Genomic DNA, 26,549 nt, shown 5'->3' with positions numbered 1-26,549 from the left:
TACAACCAAAAATTTACTACAAAAAGACGTTCAAGCATGAAAAAAATAAAGAATCTAAAATACACATGAAAACACATGGAAAGAAACACAAAAATACATATTCCAAAAACTCTAAACCATATATTATTGACAAAAATAACAGAATAAACTTACTTGAAGGAAGAGAAGAGTAGAAATCTTGAACTTTACACGACTAAAGTAGGAGAGAATCTCAAGATTTGAGTCGAACTTTTACCCTCTCAAATTGGCCACCATTTTGGCATGAAGTAGTAGGTTAGAGATTTTATGTGAAATGAAATGTGGTCGGGTGTTTTGTTAGGTTAAAATAAGCCTGTCAAAAAGGTCGGGTTGACCCGTTTCCGGACCGGTTCAGACCGGTTGAAACCCGGACCGGTAATTAGGGGGCCTGGTAGGCTGGGTTAGGGGGGTTGCTCCGTTTATAAAATAAAATTCGGTTAACCAGACTGGTCAAACCCGATCAACGAAAATTACTGTTGAACCGGTTAACCGGCCCGGACTGGACCGGTTCAATGGCTATAAATTTGATTTTTTTAAAAGTGAAATGACCGTTGGCAACGGTTAGCGGGCAACAGTCAACTTCAATTTGGTCGTTGCCCAACGAGTGGATTGCAAAAATAGGCCTTTTTGGGGCAATTATTTTTAAAAAATAACACTTTTAGTAATTACTAATTTAGCCTTTTAAAAAATTATAAATACACCCCCCTCTTCTTCATTTCTTCACTCATCTCTCATTTCTCAAACTCATATTCTCAATTATCATTCTCTCATTTTTCACCTAGAGTGCAATCAACTATTTGGCTCTCATTTTTTTTTAGAATTTAATTGATCGTATTATTTATTATTTGAAGTTTGAACAATTGAACTTCAAACTTTGAACAATTGACGTTTCTTCGTGGTAACATTGAAGTTACAAAATCATCAAGTGTTCAATTTATTGCCGAATTTGGTGCACTCCCTCCAACTCTTTCTCTTATTTACTATTTTATTTGCTTATTTAATTTTTGCTAGTCGTTAAATTTTCACAATATATTTAATACTGCTAAAAAAGTTTGTAATAAGGTTGCTAATCGGGATAATCGAAAAAATAGAAAAAGAGGTACTACTTCAACATCTGGTAGTAATTTAAATAACTCTACACGTATTTCTGAAACATTACCTGATAATAATATAGATTATGAACAATTACAGAAAGATTTCGGTATAGAAGATAATGAATTAGAAATTGAAGATGAGACACCACTTACACCTAGTAGTGTTGGAGTTGATAGCATGGGTGGTGGTCGTGGTGCTAGTAGTAGACCACCTGTGGCCCCGACAACTAATCGGAGAAAAATAAGTAAGGTTTGGAAATTTAATGACAAAATAGAGAATACTGATAGAGTTAGATGCAGACTTTGTAAAGATGATTTTAAACATAAGACTGGAGGACAATTAGGGGGGGGTGGGACACTTAGTAGACATATGGGAATTGAGCATCCTATAGAATGAGGCTCTGATTTAGATCAAAATTAAGGAACTCTAAACCCTAGTATTGGAGGACTTATGAAATATGATAAAATGAAGGATTGTGTGGAGTTAGCAAAAATAATTGCTTTGGGTTGTCTACCTTTTTCTTTTGCTTCTTCATCATATCTTATTATGTATATTCAAAGGATTTATAATCCTTTATTTAAAGGTATCCCTAGAAGTACTTGTAGATCTGATATCTTTAGACTTCATGGACAATATCGAACATACATACGTTATTTGTTTGACCACCTTTCTTCTAGAGTTTTTCTAACTTCTGACATTGGCCATGTTGTTAATGGAAATGATTATTTGACAATTACATGTCATTGGATAGATGATAATTATTGTATGCAAAAACGTATTATCGCTTTTAAATATGATAAGATCGAGTCATACTGCTATGTTTATAAGTACTACTATTTGCGAAGTTGTTGAATTTTATAATCTTAAGAAAAAAGTATTGTGTATGTCTTTTGATAATACTTCTAACAATAATGCCGCAATTTCAATATTAAGACTGCATTCGCAACCACCACTTGACAAAAATTTTCATGTTAGGTGTGCATGTCATATTTATAATTTAATTGTTAAAAGTGGCCTTGATTTATTTTCAACTGAGATTACTCATGTTAGAAGAGCAGTTGGTGTTATTCAAGGAAATAATAGACAATATAGAGTTAGGGAATTTAAGAATAAGTGTATTGAGCATAACCTTAACCCCAGATTCATGTCAGACGAAATTGTTACTAGAAGGAATTATATATACTTATTTTTAAAATGTTGCTACAAATATAGATTGCCAATAACTGAAATTTCTAATGCGCATTGTACTGATCCAAACCGTATGTTAACAACAACTACTTGGGAGGCCATTAATGATGTTGTTAAATTTTTGCATAAATTTTATGCAGCTACTGTTGAGTTTTCTGGAGCATATTACCTTACTGTTACTATGGCTTTAGTACATATAACTGAAATTTCTTTTCTACTCTCTGAATTTAAGAAGAAAGAAAAATATAAGGATGCTGTTGAAAAAATGCAAGCAAAATTCAAAAAATATTTCTTTTCAATTCCTCCGATTTACTTAATTGGTGCTATTTTAAATCCTTATATTAAGATGTCTGATTGTCACCAATTAATCAATGCTTTATATACTTATATGGAGATTGGACCAACTGACACCCCAGATATATATTGTTGTATGAACAAGCTAAATGATTATCTACAACAATTATATAATTATTATGCAAATATAGTTGATGATGCTGCTCTTAATGTAGGCGATGTTAATCCCACTATGCATTGTACCACTTCTACTACTATGGATGATGATGAAGACCTTAATGGTTTTAATATTTGGTCTACATTTTCTACCACTCAAACCAGCAGCATGAACATTGATGAACTTCAATTCTACTTGCAAAAGTAAAAAGAGCCTCGCATAAAGGAATTTTCACCGTTGGGATGGTGGCATGAGAATGAAAAGCAATTTCCTGTTCTTTCCGTTATGGCTCGGGACATGCTGAATGTGCCAATTTCAACTGTTGCATCAGAGAGTACATTTAGTCAAGCAAGACAACAACTTGGAGACACCCGTCATTCATTGGGAAACAATGCTTTGGAAGTTTTAGTATGTTTCAGAGATTAGATTAGATCGGAACGAAGAAATCAGGGACGTGAAGATGTTGATAGACTAGAAGACGAGGAACTTGGAGATATATTAACACATGAATTTAACACTCCAGAAGATGACCAAGAAGTTCATATTGATTATGAAGAACTTACTAAGGCAATGCAAAACCTTTGAATTTACTCTTTTTTCGTTAATTTATTTGTTAAATGTAAACTTCAATTTGTAAGTTTGAAATAAAAAAAATACTTGCAAATTATAAGTGCAATTTTTTTTTCATATTCATTGTATTCTATTATCTTAAATTCTTAATGAAATATTCAAAATTTCAAATATAAAATTTTTAAAGCTTTTGCATCCTTTTATTCAAACACTCTTTTTATAAGATTTTTTTTATTTATTTATATTTTTACTTTATATTAATATAAATTACGATAGTTATACAAAATACAAAAAAAAAAAAAAACACTAACTTAGCCCGGCCCGGCCCCTTGGACCCATAATCCTTCCGATTCATTTTTTACCCGGATGGACCTGGACTTGTTAAGCCCGATTTGAAAAAAATGATAACTAGCCCGGATTGGAAATCGACCGATCACTTTTTTCCTCAATCCGGCCCGGCCCACCCGTTAAACACCTATAGGTTAAAACACTTAAGCAGGGAGTGAGTTAGTAATGGGACGGGTTAGTGTATTAAGATTGGTCTTTAAGTTCAGCCAATAAAAAGCTTACAAGTGGATTATTCATAAGTTTTTTTTAATAAAAGGTTAGAGATAGAGGTATGACTGTGTGCAGGTGCATTTTTATTGGAAAAGGTGGAATGATGGCATTATTGTACCAAATCCGGTAGGTTTTAGACCTTTTTCCGAAAAAATAATTCTATTTGTCTGTCATAGAAGTTTAATCAACGGGCTGTGACTGATAACACTCCCATTTCCTCCACACAAGCAATCTTTCCAAAGGTCGCACCCTTTTTCAACCCCCATAGAAAATCAAATTACTCAGATCATTATTACAAACTTCAAAGTCAATATTCATCAATCAATTCACTCCTCAACACAACTTCAAAATTTTCGCAGGTCAGTCAATAAGTTCTACTCTCAAAGAACCCCAAAAAAGAAGAAGATAATAATGTTGAATTGAAAAAGAAATGTAGTTTTTTTCATAAGAATTCAAGATTCGTAATACCCTTTTTGTAAATTGATTGTTTCAGCTAATGGGTGTGAATTTTTCGTTTTTTTCGTTGTTGCAGGAATTGTAGAATTTTGATTATTTTTGAAGTTTTTTTGGACCCCAATTGATTTGGATTGAGGGGTAGTTAATTGATTTATTGATTAATTGATCTTTGGAGATTTACTGCTAACAATTCCTGTGGATAAGCGAAAATGTTTACGAAAATCTTTGGAAAACCAAAACAAGAAACAAATGCTCTAGCAACTTTAGACAAGTTAAATGAGGTATGATCCTGAATCCTTATTGGCTGCTTTCTTTGGAATTTGCTTCTGTTTTTCTTTTTTCTACTTGTTGGGACACAAAAGATATTTACTGGTATTTGGAAAAAGTAGACCTGAATAGAATGCAATGAATATAATTGAATGAATATAGAGGATTTATATAGCCGACCCAACTAGTTTGGAATTGAGGTCAGTTTGATAGTTGACTTCTTTTCGTTTTGAGACAATTAATTCATTGTTGGGAAGTATCATAGAGGATCAATGTAAACATCCGTCTATCCGAGTTTGGGATCGAAGCATGGTTTATAAACATATATTTGTTTGGGTAAACTAATTCATGGTTGGGAAGCATCATATGGACTTTAGGGGAACAAAATTATGTTTTCTTTGTCCATTTCTAAGTCTAAAGTGTGCTCTCTCGAACGGCATACGTTTTTAGTTGAAATAGTCATACACTTCAACATGGTATCAGAGCAACTGGTTTCAAATCTCACCATCGCCGAAAAAACAAAAAATAATTCCACTTGTTTGGCTAATGGGAAAAAGAATGAGGCCAACACATGAGAGGGAACATTGAGACATAATATAATTAAGTAATTAAAAGTGTGCTCTTTTTAACAATTTAAGCTTTTAGATGAGTTGGTCACACAATTCAACAAATTACGCATTTATGTTATGTTGCAAACAAAAAGCTGTGGCTTTGTGGAATACTTTCATCCATTAGTTGTACCTGCTAATGAATCAAATAGCACTCTACTGAGTAAAACCCAAAAGAATTGAGTGAATTAAGTTCGCACTGATGTCTTGGTCCCTTAGTGTAATCCACAGATGAGAAATGCTATGTTTGTGCTTTATAAAAGAGAGTGTGAGCCCTCCATTCGTCCAATGGCTACGGAGAGATAGCTACATATAAAGTAAAATACCCTTTATGCTTAGATTCAAGCTTATGCAAATTGAGTTTTCCCTTTTCATTGGGGAGGAAGTGAAGAGGGCGTGGTATACATTCTTTCTCAGGAAATGTTATCTTGGACTATGAAACTGGAAATACACGTTCCTTCTAATGTTTATGCACAGCGCTTAATCTTCAGTATTTAAAGCAAATATGAAGGAAATTTGCCTATAAGGTTTTGCAAGTGGCTACTGTTTTGCCACACGAATAACTAATAGATATAATTTGTCCAAGGGGCTTCTCTTTATTTAAAGGTTGTCCATTCTTTGTTTAAAGTTCTCTGAGCAACAGCTGCTTTGTGTTTAATGATTTTCACATTTTTAGTTCATATTCAATTCAAATAGAAAGTGCTGAAGCAATCACATGGTTGTTTCACTTCCCAAAACTGTAGATCATGAAGTTTCCAGTCTTCTTTCCCCCTGGAAAATCAAACATGGAACACATCACAAAAAGGATGACAAAACAGACATTGAGTTGGCAGCTGACCGAATTCTCTTAAAGCAAAGTGAATTTATCATTTGTGTTGTCCATATGCAATAACATATTGTTATTCGTGTTATTCATTCTGCACACAAAGTGAGGCCCATTTTAGTGAGTCTCAACTAGGACACAGCTGGCTTATTGCTAAATGATTTTATCTAGCATAAGGTAGAGCTATAGCACAAGGCAGTTGCGATCTCCTTGTTTACCTTGCTTTAAGAGAAGAAATTTAACACACTCATACATCCCCAAGTTTGCCAAATAAACACATTCTGTGCCAGCCACATTAAGTCATACCTGTGCTAAGACTTTCTGAAGACCTTCACTTATTTGCTTTTTTGTGTTCTTTTATGAAGTAAAAGAATTTCATTCAACTTATTCGTATTTTGTGTCTGCTGAAGTAATTAGTTGTGTTTTAGTTTTTCAAGTTAATGTCAAGATTTTTCTTCGGTTATGCTGTACAGACGCTTGAGATGCTTGAGAAAAAGGAGAAAGTTTTATTGAAAAAGGCTGCTGCCGAAGTTGAAAAGGCAAAGGAGTTTACTAGAGCAAAAAATAAAAGGGGTATGATGTCTTGAAAATCATTTGTCAGAAGGGGCTTCTTATTCATATGTAGTTCCCTTGGTCTGGATAAGTTTACATTTATATTTCTCCTTTTCTATTAAGATTCTTGGTTTTTCTCCGTTTACTTTATTATCATGCACTTAAGAATGGGACTTTATATTAGAAGAGTCTTTCCTTACTTGTATGGTGAACTGTTGGATTGCGATATATTTGTATGGTCTTTGAAATCATGTAATATTCGACTGGTTTGTTTAACTTCATGCTTGTGTTAGATGAGGTAGGTTTTCTTTTTGTCAACTCACTAGTTTAACTGTTGAGACTTCAATATTAATACTGAAGAATCATAGGATAGTTTTTATATGTTACTTCCGTTATAGGAGTATATATACCGCAAAAAAGGAAAAAAATGAAATATATCGAAAGACGGCAAATGCTGTTATATGTAGTAAAACCCAAAAGTCACGTTTGTGAGTTATTTTCACACATTTAAATTTTTAGTTGAGGTTTTTCTTTTCATGTTATTTCGCATATTCTGTAGAGAAGGTTTTGCTTTTACATTTATTTTCTGTTTCTTACGATGCTGATATTATTTTATTTTTCTGGCTTCTGTTGCTGTCACTGATCTATTGTTTATTGTCTATTGTTTATTTTCTTCTTCTTGAGCCGAGGTGCTTTCGGAAACAGCCTCTCTACCCCTCCGGGGTAGGGGTAAGGTCTGCGTACACTCTATACTCCTATCCTCCCCAGACCCAACTTGTGGGATTTTACTTGGTTGTTGTTGCTGTTGTTGTTGCAGAGAAGAGTGAAGATTCAAAGAAAAATATAGTACTTTGTCGCATATTTAAATATCTCATTGAGCTTTTTCTTTTAGTACTTTGACTCAGTACCTTCTTAGTACTGAGTTTATATTAATCTTTTACTTGTAAAAAAGAGATTCAAAAGAATTTTTTTTGTTCAAAACTTCGGGAACATTTTCTTCGGCTTTTAATGGTCAATATAAGATGGAAACTAATTTAGGCATTTTTCCCCTGTAAATTAGGATGATCGTCTTTGCATGCTGTTTCTAATTAGCATGCTTAGGGAACTATGCCAGTAAATACTTGAAAATACATGTTTAACTTTTTTTAATGTGTTAATGCAACAACTAGTTTTTAGATATGTTTCTACTATTTTCTTGAAATGACTGGAAAAGCTAATTAGATATTTCAATACCAGCTTAAGCATTGGGTTTTAATTCCAACTGGACGCTTTATTATCTACTAGCTCTTCCTGTCTTACCTTTTTAATAATTATCGTAACATTGTTTTCATTATAAATTTCATACAAGAAATCTATAGAAGTTAAATTTTCCCTTCTTAACAAATTCCCCAAGGATGAATATCCTATGCAGACTACATTTCCAATATTATATGGAAATTGAGTTTCAGCTGAAAAACGTAAGTGAATTTAATATCATTGTTTGTCTGTTGTTTGGCATTTTGGTCCTAGATGCCATAGAAGCTCGGGTATTCTTGTAAAGTCTTTAAGTCTTGGGCTGATCTGATTAAAGTCCGGAAACCTGTCATATGTAAAGCAGCTTTACATATGATTTACCCACATAAAGACAAAAAACAAATGTGTTTTGGCTTCTCCTGAGAAGTCTGTTGCAGTTGGATTCGAGCTTCTAAGAAAGATAGAGGAAATTAATTTGAATAGTGTATGCTGTTATCTTTGTGGATCACACACATATATTCCCCAATACTTATAGAACTTTGAGAACATATTAAGTGAATATAATGATGATGTCTTTGTGTTTCCATTTATATATTCTTTTGACTCATTATGCCTTTATGCCGTCTTTTCTTCTTTTCAGCAACATTATTGATGAAATTTTTGTTCTATTTTCAGCTGCAATACAATGTTTGAAAAGGAAAAGGCTCTATGAGCAGCAAGTCGAACAGCTTGGAAATTTCCAATTACGTATCCACGATCAGGTGCTCTTGATGTTTCCCTAGATCTCACAATCTTTGCATGCATTTTGCGCCATAACATCATAATAAGCATAGGCTGAATTTATTTCATTGGTTTTCGGTTTCAGATGATACTGTTAGAAGGTGCAAAAGCCACAACAGAAACTGTTGACGCTTTGAGAACTGGAGCGGCTGCAATGAAAGCCATGCAGAAGGCAACGTAAGTTGTATCAGCGCTATGTTGCTGCAGTATTTTTAACTCTGTTTTGCATAGTTACACAGCTTTTGCACAGAAAGACTTTTGTCCTACAACACAAAATGTTCAAACGATATATAAGAGGTCTCGGTACAGACCTTTGTCGGATATTAGATAGCATGTTAAAGCACCAAATTTCCTTGTAGTCTTCTTTGTGCATTAAATTTGAAAAAATGTATTCTGTCACAATCGAGTCAGTAGAGAGGCTTGAACCATAATCTTAGCGGACATATGCCATTTTAATAGATGGCTTAAATTCTTTAATACTTCTATGGTCCAGTTATTAGTAGCAGAGTTACAGAGAAGCAGTCTACACAAAAGCATGATTACAGTTTCGTGATATCTCTCACATCTATGCAGTGTTGTTCTTTGTGGTGTCCAGAGTTTTTCGTCGCATCAATGTCAAACTTAAATATATGCTAGAAATTAATTTCTTATTTTTGTTATGTTTGGGTATCTTTTGTTAAATGAGGTTTTCTTGCCTGATACTGTCTAATTTTTCTGTTCAGGAATATTGACGATGTTGACAAAACAATGGATGAAATCAACGAGCAGACTGAGAATATGAAAATGATTCAGGAAGCATTATCTACACCAATTGGTGCAGCAGCTGATTTTGATGAAGTATCTACTTGGGCAATTCTTTGTTCTTTTATAATATCTCCTTTCTGTTTCTGGAAAATAATTTGTATTACTTTTTGCAGGATGAGTTGGAGGCAGAACTTGAAGAACTAGAAGGAGCTGAGTTGGAAGAACAACTCCTTCAGCCTGCTGCAACTGCCCCTTCTGCACCTATTCATCTGCCCGCTGGTAGGCAACAAGTGCGTCCTGCTGCCCAGCAGAACAAAGCAGAAGAAGATGAACTTGCTGCTTTGCAGGCTGAAATGGCTCTTTGAAGAGGTCATTTTCTTGTTCTCTCTTTCTTATGATTACAGCTAAGCTATGTTGCTCCGACTCTCTGAAAATGTCGTGGGGCGCGTGTCGGATCCTCCAAAAGTTGTGTATTTTTGGAGGATCCGACACGGGTGCGGCATCGTTTTGGAGAGTCCATGCAACATAGCAGCTAAGTATTTGAGACTAGGAAATCATCATCTCGCTGTTTAACATATATCCTGATTTAGAAGCTACAATTGATCTACTTGCAGGAAAAATTATTGGGTACTGTTTTAATCGGCCAGTTATAAATTAATAATGCTATACCTCAGTGCTTCTCCAAAGAACTTCTAGTTTTTGGCTCAATTGTTTGTCTTGGTTGTCTTTTGTGGGTTTTGCAGAAACAGCGTTCTTGACCCGGAGGGGCATAAGTGGGTGGTATAATATGCTTTATTAACTACTCCCTCCATCCCAATTTATGTAGCGGTGTTTGATTAGGCATAAAATTTAAGAAAGAAAGGAGGACTTTTGAAACTTTTGGTCTAAAATAAGCCATAGAAATTTGTGCGGTTGTAAATCATCTCATTAACTTTAAAATGGGAGGTTTAAAGTTAAATTGTTTCTAAATAATGAAGTATGACATTCTTTTTAGGACTGACTAAAAGGAAAGAGTGCTCTCACAAATTGTGACGGAGGGAGTTCAACTCCTGCACTTCCATTAGTTATCAGCTCAATTTAATGTTGCTCATAGATTTTGCGATTGTTTGAAGGAAAGAACGTTCCACATAAAACTTAGCATTATATGAAGCTGTTGTTATACAAACATATTTACAAGTTGTAGGTTAAGCAAGATTAAAATGGAAGTGTCCATTTCACATTCCTCATTTTCACCTGTTTTCTCGTGGAAGTTAATCAATTTCTGCCTATATATGGAATGAGTGTAGTGGAAGCCATCATATACCTCCATGTTTGCTTGTTTTCTTTGCTAACCTGCTTCCTTTTCCTAACTCATTGTTTCCTCAATCGTTATGCTTCCTTTCCAACTCTTGAAACCCAATTCAAGACTTACCTTACCTCACTTCTTTCTCAACCCCTGGAACCCCACTAAAGGAATGTAAACAAGAACTCCCCGTAAATGGTCGTATTGCATTCATCCGACTTCTTTCTCACTACTCTTTCAAGATGCCAACTGAATATAGAACTCTTCTTCTTTTCAAGGACATGTATTGAGTATTAACAACTTTATGTAATTGACACCAAATTCATAGTTATTTTGCCAATGGGATTGAATATCATGATGTAGCGGAAATCTTGTATTTTTCACTGACACATACTTCAATCTGTCATTTGATGTTTTGCAGTTATAATCGCCAAATAAAGAAGCGAATGCTGTAAAGATTGAATGTACTCTTGTGGTGGATGATTGCTTGAATTCTTGATGACCATGCTGCCTTACAAGTAACTGTATAGATTACAGGAGTTGAAATGGGAAGAGTGTGCTACTTTTATGTGAAATTTTTATTCTTGAAATTATACAAAAATTGTCTCTTCTAGCAACATTAAAGTGCACTTTTGTTCTCCAACTTGATGTTGTGAGTACCTGGCATTCTTCAGCAATCTGGTCAATCATATCTATCAATTTACTTATCAACCAAACCCCATAAGTTTGTTCTGATATGAATTGCAATCAGCTTATCTGAGTATATCATTGCTTCAAAATTGCGTGGTGTCAATGTATAAACCGAGATCAACGCCTATAACATTCTCGCTGGTGTACAAATCAGTTGGCTCGTAGTGACGAATTCACTTAGCGGATTTCTGTCTATGCTAGGATCTGGACTCTGAGTTTTCATTTCACTGTTGATCACTATGTCACACGCTAATGTCCGAATCAGTTGGCTCGCACCTCGGCTATTTTACTTAGCGGATTTCTATTTATGCTAGGATTTGGACCCTGGTCCCTCATGGGGTTCTCATTTCAATTCATCGACCACTGAGTCACACCCTTTAATGCTCATGTGTTAACTTGTTCTTTGGTGGAGTAAAATCTTTTTTACTTATGGGTAATCTATTGCATATAACAAATAATACTACTTGTTATGACATTGCACATGTTGTGGTTGATTGAGTAGATAATCCTAATCAAAACCATTGTGGTGCACTAATGAGAATAATAGGATACTTGAGAGGCATCATCTGTTATGGACTAACTTTTGTTGGGGGTTTGAGGCATTAGTTGTTCTATAGTATAACTTGGGATGGTCAAATCAAAGGAAATGAGGAGGAAGTTGGCAAACATAGCTTTTTAAAATTTGAATAGAAAAGAATGATTCCTTATAAATTAATGATTGAATCATTGAAGTTTAATTTTGTATTCCATTGTATTTGTAATTTTACTCCTATAATTTGTTTTCCACAGGAGATCAATAAAAAAAATAATACAGAAGATTTGGTAAACATAGCTTTTTAAAATTTGAATAGAAAAAAATGATTCTTTGGAAAATAGTGATTGAAGTTTAAATTTTATAGTCCATCATATTTGTAATTTTACTCATATAACTTTTTCCAGGAGATCAATAAAAAAATAATTTATAAAAATTACGTAGGAGTATTATAGCGCATGTGGAGTGGTAAATACCCCTCAATTCATAATTCGTGGGAATAATTTTTTTTTTAATAGAGAATGCTTTACACCTTAAATGTTCAACGTAAAACTTTTCGACATGAATTTAGATTATAAAAACACAAATGAAAATATAAAAAAAATTCCATGATTAATGGTGAATAGAATTTGACTCGAGTCAGATTTTATCAGGAAGGATGTTATTAGCTGTCCGAATCTATACTATTTATTCTGCACCAAACACTGAAAAACAGACAGCTAAAAAATAAAAGGACCATACCCATACCCATACCCATTGTACATTAAAGAAAACAAGAGTCACAGTATCCAAGCTTAATATCAACGCCACTTCTACAAAAACACATCAATTTATCAACCCCATTTCCATTTCACATATCTTGAACAAAGTTTTTGTGTGAAATAGTAGCAATTAGCAGTAGGAAATTTAAAGATGTCATGGCAAACGTATGTTGATGATCATTTGATGTGTGAGATTGAAGGTAATTACCTCACTTCTGCTGCTATTATCGGCCAAGACGGTACCGTTTGGGCACAATCCAACAATTTCCCTCAGGTTTTTTTCTATACCAACATCTAATTTTGGCTTAATTTTACTTGGGTTCACTTCTTTTTAGAATTTTAAGTCAATAGTTAGTAGTCCCAAAAATTGATACATCTCTATATTTAAAAATAATTTAACTTTAACATAAGATATTTATAGCCACAGAGATAAATTTTTGTTCATAACCGTGGTGTCCGGTCACCTCGGCTAGTTTTACGGGCTGCATACTACCTCCCACAAATATAGGTATGGGTAACTTTATCCCAAAGCTTGGACAGATGGAAAAAAATACCTTAGTCTTTTTGCTTCCTTGGAATTTGAGCATGTGATCTCATGGTTCTCGGTCCACCTCATGTGCCACCACGCCACGCCCTCAGGTGCATAGCTACACTAATCAGAGGCGAATCTAGGATTTGATGGCTACGGTGCCACTATTTTAATGCAAATCGACCACTAGCGAAGGAGATTGAATTAGGGTGTATATTCAGTCGATTTGATTCGTTTTGGATTTATTCGGTTCGATTCGATCCATTTTGAATTAATTCAGTTCAATTTGAGAGATTTTTTTATGCATAAACGAATATGTGATACGTCACTTCAATCTATATGTGGCTGATTAACATTATCTCTTTAATGCGTCACTCTAAAATTTTTCTGAAATTAATAAAATAACATGAGATGGGTAAAAAGAGAAATAATTAAAATTACATCCAAATAAAATTTGAAGATCAAGAAAAAGAAAAAGATAAAGGAAGCAGATATACAATTTATATAAATACTCCCTCCGTTTCAATTTATGTGAACTTATTTCCTTTTTAGTCCATGCCAAAAAGAATGACCTCTTTCCTTATTTGGAAACAATTTACCTTTATGCAATGATTTATAGCCACACAAAATATATGTACCTCATTTTACACCACAAGTTTAAAAGTCTTCTCTCTTTTCTTAAACTTCGTGTCCAGTCAAATAGGTTCACATAAATTGAAACGGAGGGAGTAATAAAAATGGAATTGATCAAAAAAGTGAATAACAAAGACGAAGAAAATAAAAGAAATTTAGAAAAGGAGCATAAAGAAAAGAAAGGAAAGGTAACAAGGAAGAACTAGGACCATTATCCAGGGAGTCTCGATCTTTGGTCGAGCATGTGGGATTTCAACGCTTCAACCATGGCACCTGCAATCATTTTATGACTTAGGGTGCCACTCCTTGTTTCACTAGGTGGGGACAGAGGCGGACCTACGTTATGGGTTGAGGGGTCACGGGACCCCGTTAGCCTCGGCAAAAATTACTGTATATATATGTTATATATATATCTGTCTATATATATGGGACCCCTTAAATATTTAAGATGTGCCCCCAAACACAAAAAAGGCGGATGGAGAAGTGGTTGCGTTGGGAATTTAAGCTCGCTTCTTGTCTAGATGACGTGAGTTCGAAACCCCTTTTCAGCCTTTTCTCCTTTTTGTTTTAGTTCTTGGAATACAACAGTTTTTAGACTTAATAGCAAATTGCTTTAATTTAACTTTTATCTTCTTTTTGAATTCAACTATAGCCTAGTACTAATACATAATAGTCAACTTAATTAGTTTTATTCTCTTTCAAATCCCTACCTTAAAATTAAAAGCCTCAAATTTCAACTTATTGCTCCACAAATGAAAAACATACAAATCCTTCTTCAACAATCACTTTGACTCTGACCCGGCAATGGCAACTAAGAGTTTGAAATTCTTCTTCAGTTCTTTGACTATTAACATACCCATAATCTTGATTTCTTTAGTAAATTTTGATAATTTAAACATACTTTTTTTTATTAAAATACTAGAAATTTAAAGTGTGAAACATGCTTAATCAAACACTTTTCCTTTCCATAGCATCCATCTTGAAAAGGAATCTCTCTTTGTTTAGTGCTTTCTGTTTCTTTAGAACTTCTTTTTATTTATACTCGAACGATAAGTCATCATAATATTAAGTTTTCAAAGAGTTGCACGCTGAATTTAATTTATCGCTAGTGATTAGCATACAGTGGTGCCCCCGTTGTGCTCAAATCCTGGGTCCGCCTCTGGGTAGGGGTAAGGTCTGCGTGCGCACTGCCCTTCCCAGACCCCACATGTGGGAATATACTGGGTCTGTTGTTCTTATTGTTGTATCCGAGACCGGGTGGCGCGCCACCCCCAACCCCATGCATAGATCCGCCCCTGACACCAATAGTTACGACTTGTTTTACGCCACATGTTTCAAAAATTATTTTTTCTTTCTTAAACTTTGTGTTCAGTGAAACAAGATCACATAGATAAACGCCCATGCTCAATCAAACAATGTTTCATAAATTAGGACAGAGGGAGTACTTCTATTTAGATAATTGGGAATTTAATGCTAATATGAATATCTTAGAATTTATGTCGTTTAGTATGGAACTCAAGCAGAAGGTAGTGGGTGACTGGGTGTATCAGCATCCAGTATTACGATTCTCGAATCTGTTTATGTAATTGGTGAAGCTTTAACTGTTTCTAAAGCAAGTATGGATTTTATTATGAATAGTCTTTAAGCTTTAACATTTGTTATCTTACTTTTTTTAGCTAGTTGATATGTGGTGCAACTCGTGTTGAGCAATTTTGTACTGTTAGTAATTTTTTGTGAGTGTTAGGTTCTAATTTTAGAGACTTGTATGTCCACGTGTAAGTGTGTGATTTAGAGACCCTCTAAGACAGCCTTATGCCTATGGTGAAGCCCACCTCATCTTGGTCTTGCCCCAATGACTTGGAGGCTTAGCTTCAATTGTGCAGCTCGTTTCATGTCAAGGCTTCAACCTTGGCTAGTTAGCATATTCTTGGCGCGCATCTCGTAAGCTAGTCACACTTACGTGTGCACGCTGAGATGACTAGGATCATTTTCGTCCAACGCGTGGCACTGAGCGTCGCTCATGCGTACAGAGTCCAATTTTTAAGCTTGACACTAGCCTTGTGTCTGTCATGGCCTACGCGACTGATGCTTTGCAGGATTAGAGAAATTGTTTTAAATCTTGGCTGGTGTATAGTTGTGTCCATCATATAATGCCTTCAAGTATCTCGTAGCATTGGCAAACGTTGTCCTCGTAACAAAGATATTATCCAGCATAGCGCAGCGTGCACATTTAGGCCAATGGACTCTTGCTTGTAAAACCAAATGGCCCAAATCTAAGCCATGGTCACAAGTCAACACTCGAGACTCTTGGAGTGGTGTCTCGAGTGCTCAATCGCCACAGAGGTATTTACTGTTTGACATTCCCAAAAAATAGCTCGCAGGGCAAAGCCGTTTTTTCATTTTCTAAACTTCCCAACACCATTCCTGTGGGCAACGGCTTGTTGGGCGCGAGATAGAGTTGCACTGACAAGCATTGGTGAGCTTGTCATTAATTGTGTTCTTTTTTGTGGCAGTTTAAACCAGAAGAAATAACAGCCATAATGAATGACTTTGCGGAACCTGGAACACTTGCTCCAACTGGTTTACATCTCGGGGGAACAAAGTATATGGTGATTCAAGGAGAGGCAGGAGCTGTTATACGAGGCAAAAAGGTACATGACCCTGGGTTCCTACTATTGCATTTCATGTAGTCTCCTTCTGCCATATATTTGAATATCCTTATCTAAAGCAGGCAGGAAAGTTTAATAAACTCTCACTTGCACCTCTTGATGTGCTCAAACAAATTTTTGAATCTTCTTTCTCTTTAGCCATATGCAAGTGTCTTGGATACAACACCTTTTTTTTCTTTTTGCTTTTTTATCACTGCCTCTCGCCATAAGATGAGAGATTTGTTTCAACTTAGATCTATAAGACCAATTTGAATAAAAACTATTGAAGTGTGGCCATCTCATCGAAAAGATTAAGCTGCTAGAGAGAATACACTTTTATTTATTTAATTATGTCTCAACATGCCTCTTCACATGTGGGTCTGATTCTTTTTCATAGCCCAAGCACGTGAAAATTTTTCTTGATAATGCTTGACGGTGAGATTTGAACTTAGGATCTCTACCCGCTTGGATGCCATGCTGGAATTGTGTGACCATCTCATCTAAAAGTTTGAACCATCGGGGAAAGCACATTGTATTTACTTAATTATCTAACAAAGATCATTGTAGTGGTGTCGATCTTCTGTGCTGGCATTTTCCCTGCTGTAGTACATGAAAGTAGATTGCACAATGCTTCACACGAGATACCCCGAAATTTAGATCAGATTATGTGGTAGAGAAGTCCTCTCATTGCAACTTTTGGCCTTCTGTGATTTTGTCATCCTGTCTTCATCCTCGATATTTTCAGGGTCCCGGTGGTATCACGGTTAAGAAGACCAACCAGGCTTTGATCATTGGAATATATGGCGAGCCGATGACTCCTGGGCAGTGCAATATGATTGTCGAAAGGCTGGGTGACTATCTCATTGAGCAAGGTCTCTAGACATACTAGTAGGTTGATCTCTAACTTCCTTTCCCCCCTCGGTATCTTTTTCCTTTTCTTTTTTCCTGTTTTAGTACGACTACTTCTTTCTTTATACAGTCAAACCTCTCTATAGTAGATTCGTTAATTCCGGTATTTTCTGGCTGCTAGAAGTTAGAGAACACAGATTATAACATAACATGAAAAATGGTTCTAAAGAAAACTTGACTGTTATAATGAAGTGTTGTTATAAAGGATGGACGTTATAGAGATGTCTGACTATACCTCTTTCTCAAGTCCACCCATTTGCTCTATTTCTTTCGGCTTTTTATCAACTTATACTTTGTTAAATCCTTTTGCAGTGTATTAATATCCTACGTAATTGAGGCCGTGAAGAAGTCTTGTGTGCTGTACGGGGGAGAGTTTCGATCTTTCTGTGTATCAACTATATGCAGTCATTGTAACATTTTTCTTTGTTTTTCCTCGTGAGCTTTTGTCATTGACCTATTGGTTGATTATTATAATGGAATGGCTTATACTTGAATATTTAGCTTTGGTTAGATTGAAATCTTTTCTTTTGGCTTTAAAAAGATTGACATTTTTGGTCTGTGTAATCTACAGAAAATGAAGTACAGGTTCCAGCAAAGATTTTGTTGGTGTTTGGTTTTGACAACAGGATATTAACTCTACAATGTTATGTTTGTCTGGAGCAGATGCGGATCCATAACTTAAACTATATGGGTTCAGCCTTTATACCAGGTTTTGGGGTCACAATTGAACCTATACCCACTTTGCAAAAATGTTTGCAAGCGTACCCACTTTACGATGTCTGAAGTTAAAAAAAATTAGTCTGAAGTGAAAAAATTGCACTTCAGATGCACTTACGTCCAAATAGGTCTGAAGTGCAACCAATGATTTCATGCACTTAAGGCCAAAAAGTCTGAAGTGCAACAAACGTTTTGCTACACTTAGGCCAATAAGTCTGAAGTGAAAAATTGCATTTCAGATGCACTTAAGGCCAAAATGTCTTAAGTGCAACCAATATTTTCATGCACTTAAAGCCAAATAGACCTGAAGTGCAAATTGTCCAGAAACAGAAATTTATTCTTCGAATTATAACAATCAAATATATGATTTAATACATAAACTACTCCAAATGAGCTTAAATTTGAAATATAGCCTCCAAATACCAACAAGAACAAACCCCAATTATCAATTTGTCAAAACAACAATAAATCTAACGAACTTATTTTGCAATTAAGAAAAAGAAGAAGAAGAAACCCTAAGCAATAGTAAAAATAAAGCGTCATAACAACTCACAATTGTAAAACATCATAAACTATCTTAAAATATGTTCACAAACACCATATAAAATCAGTGTCATCCGAAGAAGAGGCCTAAAGTTGTTTAAAAAGTAGGTACAAGTTAAAACTTTTTTAAAAAGTGGGTATAGATTAAATGGGGGCGATCAAATAGGGCGCCCGTGTAATTTTTTGAGATTTTTAGCATTGAACTCATTATATTTATAAGGCTGTGGGTTTAAATCTGCTATTTGTTGCAATTTTAGTATATTTTATACTTAAATTTATGCTCCACATCGAAAGTCATGAGTTCAGTTGAACCCGTACTTGATCGATTATACTTCCAGAGGGGTAAAAAAGAAGCTTTTGGCAAAAGAACAACTCATCTCAAGTTGAATTATTGCGTACAAGAACTTATTAAGTTGAACAAAAACAAAACAAAACAAAAAAAAAAAAAAGAGGAAGATCTGTATGATAAAAGAGATAGGTGATTTCTTCTCTATCTGTCCAACCACCTCTCGGTGGATAGAGTTATTCAGTACTTTTGTTGATGGAAGGTAACATGTACCTCGTGAAATTAGTCAAGGTGCGCGCATGTTGACCCTGCCACCCAGAGTTATAATAAAAAAAATGAGAAAGTAATTTTGGAGTCTTTTAAAATATAAGTCGAAATTTATAAACGACCCATTTAAGTTGTCCTCAACGATCAGATGGACACTTCAATTATGCTAATGACCAGACACCTCTTCTCAATTAAAGTGTGACTCATGAACCCCTCACGGTGACATGACAAAGTGCGCCTTCAAAATTAAGTGGGCGTTTGGACATAAGAAATGTAAAACTCAAAAAAAAAATGTGAATTTTTTTCAAGTGAAAATAGTATTTGAAAATTATAGTTGTATTTGAACATGAATATAATTTTGGGTTATTTTTGAAATTTTGTGAATGATATGAGTCAAAATTTTGAAAAACAACTTTTTAGAGATTTTCAAATTTTCAAAAAATTTCAAAATTCATTTTCGAATGAAAATTGAAAATTTTATGGCCAAACATTTCAGGAAAAAATAAAATTTTAGAAGAAAAGTAAAAAAATTCTTATGTCCAAACGGGCTCTTAAGTTTTTCTCTTTAAATTAACCCTACATTATAATGACCCCACTTGCCTTCAACTTCATACCTCTTCTTCTTCAAGTTTTCACCATTGATAAAAAACAAGAACAATTAAAAAGTTTCTTTCAAATTACAGCCAATGGGAAAAACATAAAATATGCACACAATTTCTTCCAATATATACTGTCACAATTACTTATACAATCAATCACAAGCATTGTCGTTATAATTAATTGAATAAATCAAATTTCATACCATTACGGTAGAAGAATCATGTCTGAGATGAAATTTACAGCAGTACTCAATAGAGTAAATTGAACCCTCTAAAATTGATGCTTTAACCAAAATATTCTCCCAAAACCAATCACAAAAGAGAGCACAATTTCTTGCTAAATGCTGCTGCTAAACTTTATGGCTGAACTCAATTTGATTATTTTCTCTCAAATTCCCACTAATCTTATTTGTTTGTTAATTAGTCAAATATTATAATTATAAATTACAAGTGTCATTCTTTAATTGGTTTATTTGACACATCAGTATGCTCCAATCGGGTATTTACTTATTACACTTAATAATCATTTGAAGTGTCTAAATAGTAAATAGGTCAATTGAGGTGTCATTGTTGCGGACAACTTAAAAAAGCCTTTTATGTATTTTGCCAAATATAAATCATAGAAACACACGATACTTTAAGCTTTTTTTTTGTTTTGCTGGTGATACAATTTACCACATGAATTTTAATTGCTTAACCTATTTATAAGACATATTTGATGATAAATTAGTAGAAAGAGGTTTCTTAAATTATTTTTATGCGTAATTCTTGATAAATTTAATATTTAAACAATTGAGAGTATTTTAGTAAACTTACCAGTTACAATACAATACAATACAGTCAAACAAGGGCGGCCCGACGATTTTTGTAGCCTAAAGCCAAACTTTATGAGGGGCCTTAAATTTCTTTTCTTTTTTAAAAAAAATATTTATTTATTTGAATTGATAATATAATATAGCTAATCCATTTAACCTTTCTTGAGACATTGTTGATCTTAGGTAAGATTTTATCAATTTTAATTTTGAAAACTTCTTTCCGCTGAAGCGACAGTAACATGAGTTATTAATATCATTCCATAAGTAATAAGTAATATATGCTTTGAAAAAAGAATCAAATCTTTTTATTTGACCGAGTGTATCAATTAAAATATTATCTTCTAATTGTACTATTTTCCTTAATACTTTTAATTCCGAAAATAAATCTCCATCAATATCAAATTGGTTATTATAATTTACGGAACATTCAAGATTAAGATAATATTTTTTAAAATTTTCATCATCTAGTAATCTTAATTTTTACTGCTAAATACAACAACAACAACCCAGTATAATTTCACTAGTGGGGTCTGGGAGGGTAGTGTGTACGCAGACCTTACCTCTACCCTGGGGTAGAGAGACTGTTTCCGATAGGCCCCCGACTCCCTCCCTCCAAGAACTCCCCACCTTGCTCTTGGGGTGACTCGAACTCACAATCTCTTAGTTGGAAGTGGAGAGTGTTCACCACTAGAGCAACCCACTCACTTTACCGCTAAATAGAATACCAAAAATATTTTGTTATGCTTCGAATTGTTCAAATCTATTTTGAAGTAATAAAAATAGCCTTGTCTACTAATAAACTCCAAAGGACTCTTCGAAAGATTTTGAGATTTTATTATCAATATTCTCATCAAATTGTTACTTCCTATATATTATACGTTTCTTACGAAATATATCACACGTTTCTTACGAAATTCGGGTTCGATATTCATTTCAAGTGCAATTTTCTTGGCAGAAATCATAGCAGTTGCAAATCCTTCTTCTCTATACTTGTTAAAGAAAGAAATCAAACATTTGCACTTCAAAGAACCCTTTTTAAACTTATACATAACCTATTAGATGTAGCAAAAAATGAGGCCTCCACAAATGTGAGGCCTAAATAAGTTGCTTTACTTGATTTATGGAAGGGCTTTTACTGCAGTCAAACCAAACTGCAAAATTTTATTTAACAACAACAAACAATACAATATATCCAAACTTTGTATTCATAAAACGATACAATACAATACATTATAAAACAATGGATAACAACTATCCAATAATGGCAGAGTCAGAATTTTTAATAAGGAGAGTCAAAATATAAATAAGTAAGCATACGAAAAAATTAAGTGGAGTGAATGCATAAAAATCCCTTGCCAATTAGTGGCTCCGCCATTGCCATCGCCATTGCCAACAGTGGCTCCGCCCGAACTTCCCTTTCATTACTTGTCTCTCGACCACATCTTAATCAGAGCAAAGCATTCAATTCATTTGCAACTTGTGACCAGTAACTTTCTATCACCGTAAGCTTTTGAAGCATTCTTTTCCCTTTCCCGTAGAAATTAATCAAGATTTGGCAAAACTTTTGAAAAGAAAAGGATCCATGAAAATGAACAAATACCATTATCTCATGATCATTTTCTTTGTTACTTTCTCAGTACTTGTTTATGCAAATTCTCAAACCACTGTTGTAAAAGAAGATGAGAAGACCATCTTATTGAAGCTCAAGAGCTATTTGGGAAATACATCTGATATCCAACAGCGGTGGAATCTCAGTTCATCTCCTTGCACTTGGCCAGAGATTTCTTGTTCTCGTGGTTTTATCACAGGCATAAATCTCGAATACCAGTACCTTGCTGCAATCCCACCAATCATTTGTAAACTCAAAAATCTCACACATCTTATACTTGCATCAACCTTTTTATCAGGAGCATTTCCAACAGTTGTATACAACTGCTCAAAGCTGAAAGTTCTTGATATTTCTTTTAACAAATTCCAGGGACCATTGCCTACGGACATTCATCGAATGTCTAGGCTAACCGGCTTAAATCTCCGTTCTAATTTTTTCAATGGTGCCATTCCAGGAGCTGTTGGTCTGCTCTCAGAGTTGAAACATCTGCATCTTACTGGCAACGATTTTGAAGGTTCAATACCCCGGGAAATCAGAAATCTCTCAAACCTTGAGATCTTAGATGCATCAAGCATGGAGAAATTTGAGCTTGCTACCATTCCAAATGAGCTAGGTAAGTTGAAGAATTTGAGACAACTTGTGTTTATGAGGTCAAATTTGATCGGAAATATCCCAGAAGCTATTTCAAATATTTCCAGTCTTGAGTACATGGATATGTCAGAAAACTATCTGAATGGATCAATTCCAGGAGTTGTTGGTCAGCTTTCAAAGTTGAGACGTCTGTTTCTTACAGGCAACAATTTTGAAGGTTCAATACCCCCAGAAATCGGAAATCTCTCAAACCTTGAGACTTTAGATATATCATTCATGGGGAAATTTGAGCTTGCTACCATTCCAGATGAGCTAGGAGAGTTGAAGAATTTGAGAAACATTAGGATTGTAAATTCAAATTTGATCGGAAACATCCCAGAAGCATTTTCAACTTTTTTCAGTCTTGTATACATGGATCTGTCAAGAAACTATCTGAATGGATCAATTCCAGATTGGCTTTTTCGTTTTGAAAATTTGAGCGATTTAAATCTTGAACGCAATCAACTTCATGGCACCTTACCAATTCCAATTGGAGAGGCAAAGTTTTCTGCTCTAAAACTTTCTTGGAATCAATTATCTGGAAAGATCCCATTAGAATATGATAAGTATTCTAACTATGACTTCTCTGGTAATTTTGATCTATGTACTTGTAACTCAAGCCACGCTACTAAATACCTACCTTTATGTACTAATCAAAAGCACCACAAAGCAAAAATCAAAGCCCCTGTATTCGTCGTAGTTTTAGTAATTATTGTTCTAGTTTGTCTTTCGTGCTACATTTTGAAGCATTCAAAACTCTCTCTGTCCAAATGTTCTTGGAAGAAGACACAGGAGATCGATGAATGGGAGTTCATTCCTTTTCGAAGTACTAACTTCACAAGATCAGAAATTCTACTGAATCTAACAGAAGAGAACTTGATTGGGAGTGGAGGATCTGGAAACATCTATCGAATTGGTGTTGATGAAAATAGAAGTCATGTTGCTGTTAAAAGAATATGCAACCAAAGAAAATTGGACAACAGTCGGAAGAAACAGTTTCTTGCAGAACTTCAAACATTAAGTGGAGTTCGACATGTCAACATTGTTACGCTAATTTGCTGCATTTCAAATGAAAACTCAAAAATTCTACTGTATGAGTACATGGAAAATCAAAGCTTAGACAAATGGTTGCATCCTAAGCAAGGACGTGAATCATTAGTCATGATCAGTCCAGCACAAAATGTAGTCTTGAAATGGGATACAAGGCTGCGTATTGCAATTGGAGCAGCCCGTGGTCTTTGCTATATGCACAATCATTGCTCTCCTCCCATTATTCACCGAGACATTAAATCAAGTAACATCCTACTGGATAACGACTTGAACGCAAAGGTTGCAGACTTTGGACTGGCGAAAGTCCTCGCCAAGTGTGGAGATACTGAGACTGCTTCTGCGGTTGCTGGCACTTTTGGTTACATGGCTCCAGGTACACTTTAGATTGAAAATGAAATTATTCCCTTTGTATTTCTCTAGTTACTATATCTTAAACTTGTCATGGCATGACCTTAGCTTTCATTTGTTGATTCTTAGAGTATGCTTATACAGCTAAAGTAAGTATGAAGAGCGACGTTTATAGCTTTGGTGTTGTGCTGTTGGAGCTAGTTACCGGAAGAGAACCTGTTCATAGAGATGAGGCGATCAACCTTGCACAGCGGGCGTGGAAACACGTTGAAGAAGAAGAACTTATTGAAGATGCTCTGGATGAAGAAATCAAGGGACCAGCAAATTTGAAAGCAATGAGTGAAGTGTTTAAATTAGGGCTCATGTGTACTAACAAGGTCGCTTCCACTAGACCTTCAATGAAGGAGGTAGTGCAAGTTCTTCTACTCATAGCTACTAATCGTCCTTCATAAAATTCTACTAGTCGTATCATTGTTGGAATATATACTATTAACCATGAATTTTGGTTTGGATGTAGTATTTATTATGGAACAATTGGTTATTTAATCTTGATATAATTATTATTAGTTGTGTATAATATTTATTATTTTGTTTTATTAAAAGACAGATTCTAATGAAGGATGTAGTGCAAGTTCTTCTACTCTTAGCTACTAATCGTCCTTCATAAAATTCTACTAGTCTACTAGTTGCATAGTGTCAAATATGAAAACTAGTCGTTTCATTTCATTAAATCAATTTATTTGTTATTGATTTATCCAAGCTGTGCTTTGTAGCAAGCAGTAGAAAAGTTAACAACAAAAACTGCTGTAGTTTTGCTCTACGGCCGCATTTGCGCTCTCTCGATCTCTCGATCTCTCGACGCAGACAAAGGAAACTATCTGGAAAAAATCTTTAGTATTTTGCAAGCTCCAACAACTCTCTTCCCCCCCCCCCCCCCACATTTCCTGCTTTTACCATGAATTCTACCCGCTTCATGTATGTATGTGTGTGTGTGATTTCTTCTGAAACACGTCTATGATTTCTACTCATTTATAGGAAGTTTAGGTTGGGAATAAGTTGCCTTTGGATGTTAACTTTTGTACGCTTATAGAGTTATCGTATTTTCTCAATTTGTTGACTCTTCTGTTATTTGAATATTGGTTTGGTCAAGAGCTGATAGTGTGTTGATTAATTTGGAGATTGCCAAAACACAACAGCACACGGTGGCCAACGGTGGCCAAGTGTGAAATAGAAAGACTTGCCTACTATTGATTAACAAGAATATGTATACAAGTTCAATAGTAAACCTTAGTTTTAACAAATATGAAAAACTATTCCAAACAAATATGGAAAAAAAAAACTCTTCTAGTCATAAACATACACAAATATATACACACGCTTCATTACTACCCCTCAAGTTGGCGCATGCGGATTACAAATGCCCAACTTGCACAAGAGAAAACATATTGAGATCTTCCTAATGACTTCGTAAAGATATCTGTCAATTACTCATGTGAAGGCACAAAACTAGTATGAATATTCCCACTATCAATCTCGTCACGAATAAAATGACAATTCACTTAAATGTGTTTAGTTCATTCATGAAAGACTGATTCTTTGTTATATGCAATGTTTCTTGACTGTCACAATAATGATGAATAGGGGAAGTGCAAGTCACTCCCAAACTAGATAAAATTTCCTTCAACCATTTCAACTCACAAATTGTCATTGCCTTAGAATGATATTCAGCCTCTACAGATGATCGAGGGACGGTATTGTCACGACCCAAAATCTCACATGTCGTGATGGCGCCTATCTCAATACTAGGCAAGCCGACAATCTCAATAAACCACCATACCTTTTAAGTTTGAAATATAATATTTATATTCAATGAAAGAAATCTTATAAATACAGATATAAACACTCTCAAAACCCGGTGTCACTGAGTACATAAGCATCTAATATGAGTACAAAGTCTGACTGATAAAACACTGTCTGAAAGTATAAAACAGTACAATAACTGAAGAAAAGAGAGACAAGGCTAGTGGATGCCAAGAAACTACCTTGATAGTCTCCCACTAGTAACACACTGAGGTCTAACATTCGCCGTGTCCCGGAAGCACCTAGATCTACACACGAGGTGCAAAGTATAGTATGAGTACAACCAACTCAATAAGTAACAAGACTAACCTCTGGGCTGAAAGTAGTGATGAGCTCCACAGGTACAGTCCAGTACATAAATAATGGTGCAGAAATGTAGGCATGCTTTCAAGTTCAATAGTTAAACTTAGTACAAGCAAAAATATATCAATACTGCATGATATGAGGAATATGACATCTCAGTGGAAAGACCTCATGTACTACTAGTCACAATTCATT

The 26,549-nt window shown here is 34.8% G+C and overlaps 3 protein-coding genes across 6 annotated transcripts; all 3 read left to right on the top strand.

Annotated features, from left to right (window-relative positions):
• Nucleotides 1–4,069: 4,069 nt before the first annotated feature.
• LOC107821113 (vacuolar protein sorting-associated protein 32 homolog 1) lies at nt 4,070–11,336 on the top strand. Its single transcript, XM_016647518.2, has 8 exons — nt 4,070–4,239; nt 4,413–4,617; nt 6,508–6,607; nt 8,495–8,580; nt 8,685–8,776; nt 9,322–9,436; nt 9,517–9,712; nt 11,047–11,336. The coding sequence occupies exons 2-7, from the start codon at nt 4,546–4,548 to the stop codon at nt 9,706–9,708; spliced, it is 657 nt and encodes a 218-aa protein (XP_016503004.1). The 5' UTR covers nt 4,070–4,239; nt 4,413–4,545; the 3' UTR covers nt 9,709–9,712; nt 11,047–11,336.
• A 1,228-nt stretch (nt 11,337–12,564) lies between these two features.
• On the top strand, nt 12,565–17,821 carry LOC107821114 (profilin). 2 transcript variants are annotated; one of them, XM_016647521.2, is made up of 4 exons: nt 12,565–12,882; nt 16,284–16,421; nt 17,164–17,306; nt 17,640–17,821. In XM_016647521.2, exons 1-3 carry the CDS (start codon nt 12,760–12,762, stop codon nt 17,296–17,298), a joined length of 396 nt encoding a protein of 131 aa, XP_016503007.1. In that variant the 5' UTR covers nt 12,565–12,759; the 3' UTR covers nt 17,299–17,306; nt 17,640–17,821. The 2 variants fall into 2 exon arrangements, with proteins under 2 accessions (XP_016503007.1, XP_016503005.1); XM_016647519.2 differs by having other exon boundaries at nt 12,602–12,882; nt 17,164–17,310.
• A 4,096-nt stretch (nt 17,822–21,917) lies between these two features.
• Nucleotides 21,918–24,755, top strand: LOC107821115 (leucine-rich repeat receptor-like serine/threonine-protein kinase BAM1). 3 transcript variants are annotated; one of them, XM_075239478.1, is made up of 3 exons: nt 22,290–22,410; nt 22,618–24,216; nt 24,321–24,755. In XM_075239478.1, exons 2-3 carry the CDS (start codon nt 22,737–22,739, stop codon nt 24,641–24,643), a joined length of 1,803 nt encoding a protein of 600 aa, XP_075095579.1. In that variant the 5' UTR covers nt 22,290–22,410; nt 22,618–22,736; the 3' UTR covers nt 24,644–24,755. The 3 variants fall into 3 exon arrangements, with proteins under 3 accessions (XP_016503009.1, XP_016503008.1, XP_075095579.1); XM_016647523.2 differs by having other exon boundaries at nt 21,918–24,216; nt 24,336–24,755; XM_016647522.2 differs by having other exon boundaries at nt 21,921–24,216.
• Nucleotides 24,756–26,549: the final 1,794 nt, after the last annotated feature.

Source organism: Nicotiana tabacum, chromosome 19, assembly GCF_000715075.1.
Source record: "Nicotiana tabacum cultivar K326 chromosome 19, ASM71507v2, whole genome shotgun sequence".
Lineage (NCBI taxonomy): Eukaryota > Viridiplantae > Streptophyta > Magnoliopsida > Solanales > Solanaceae > Nicotiana > Nicotiana tabacum.
The sequence above is the reverse complement of the archived record's forward strand: the minus strand, read 5'-3'. Positions and strand labels throughout refer to the sequence as shown.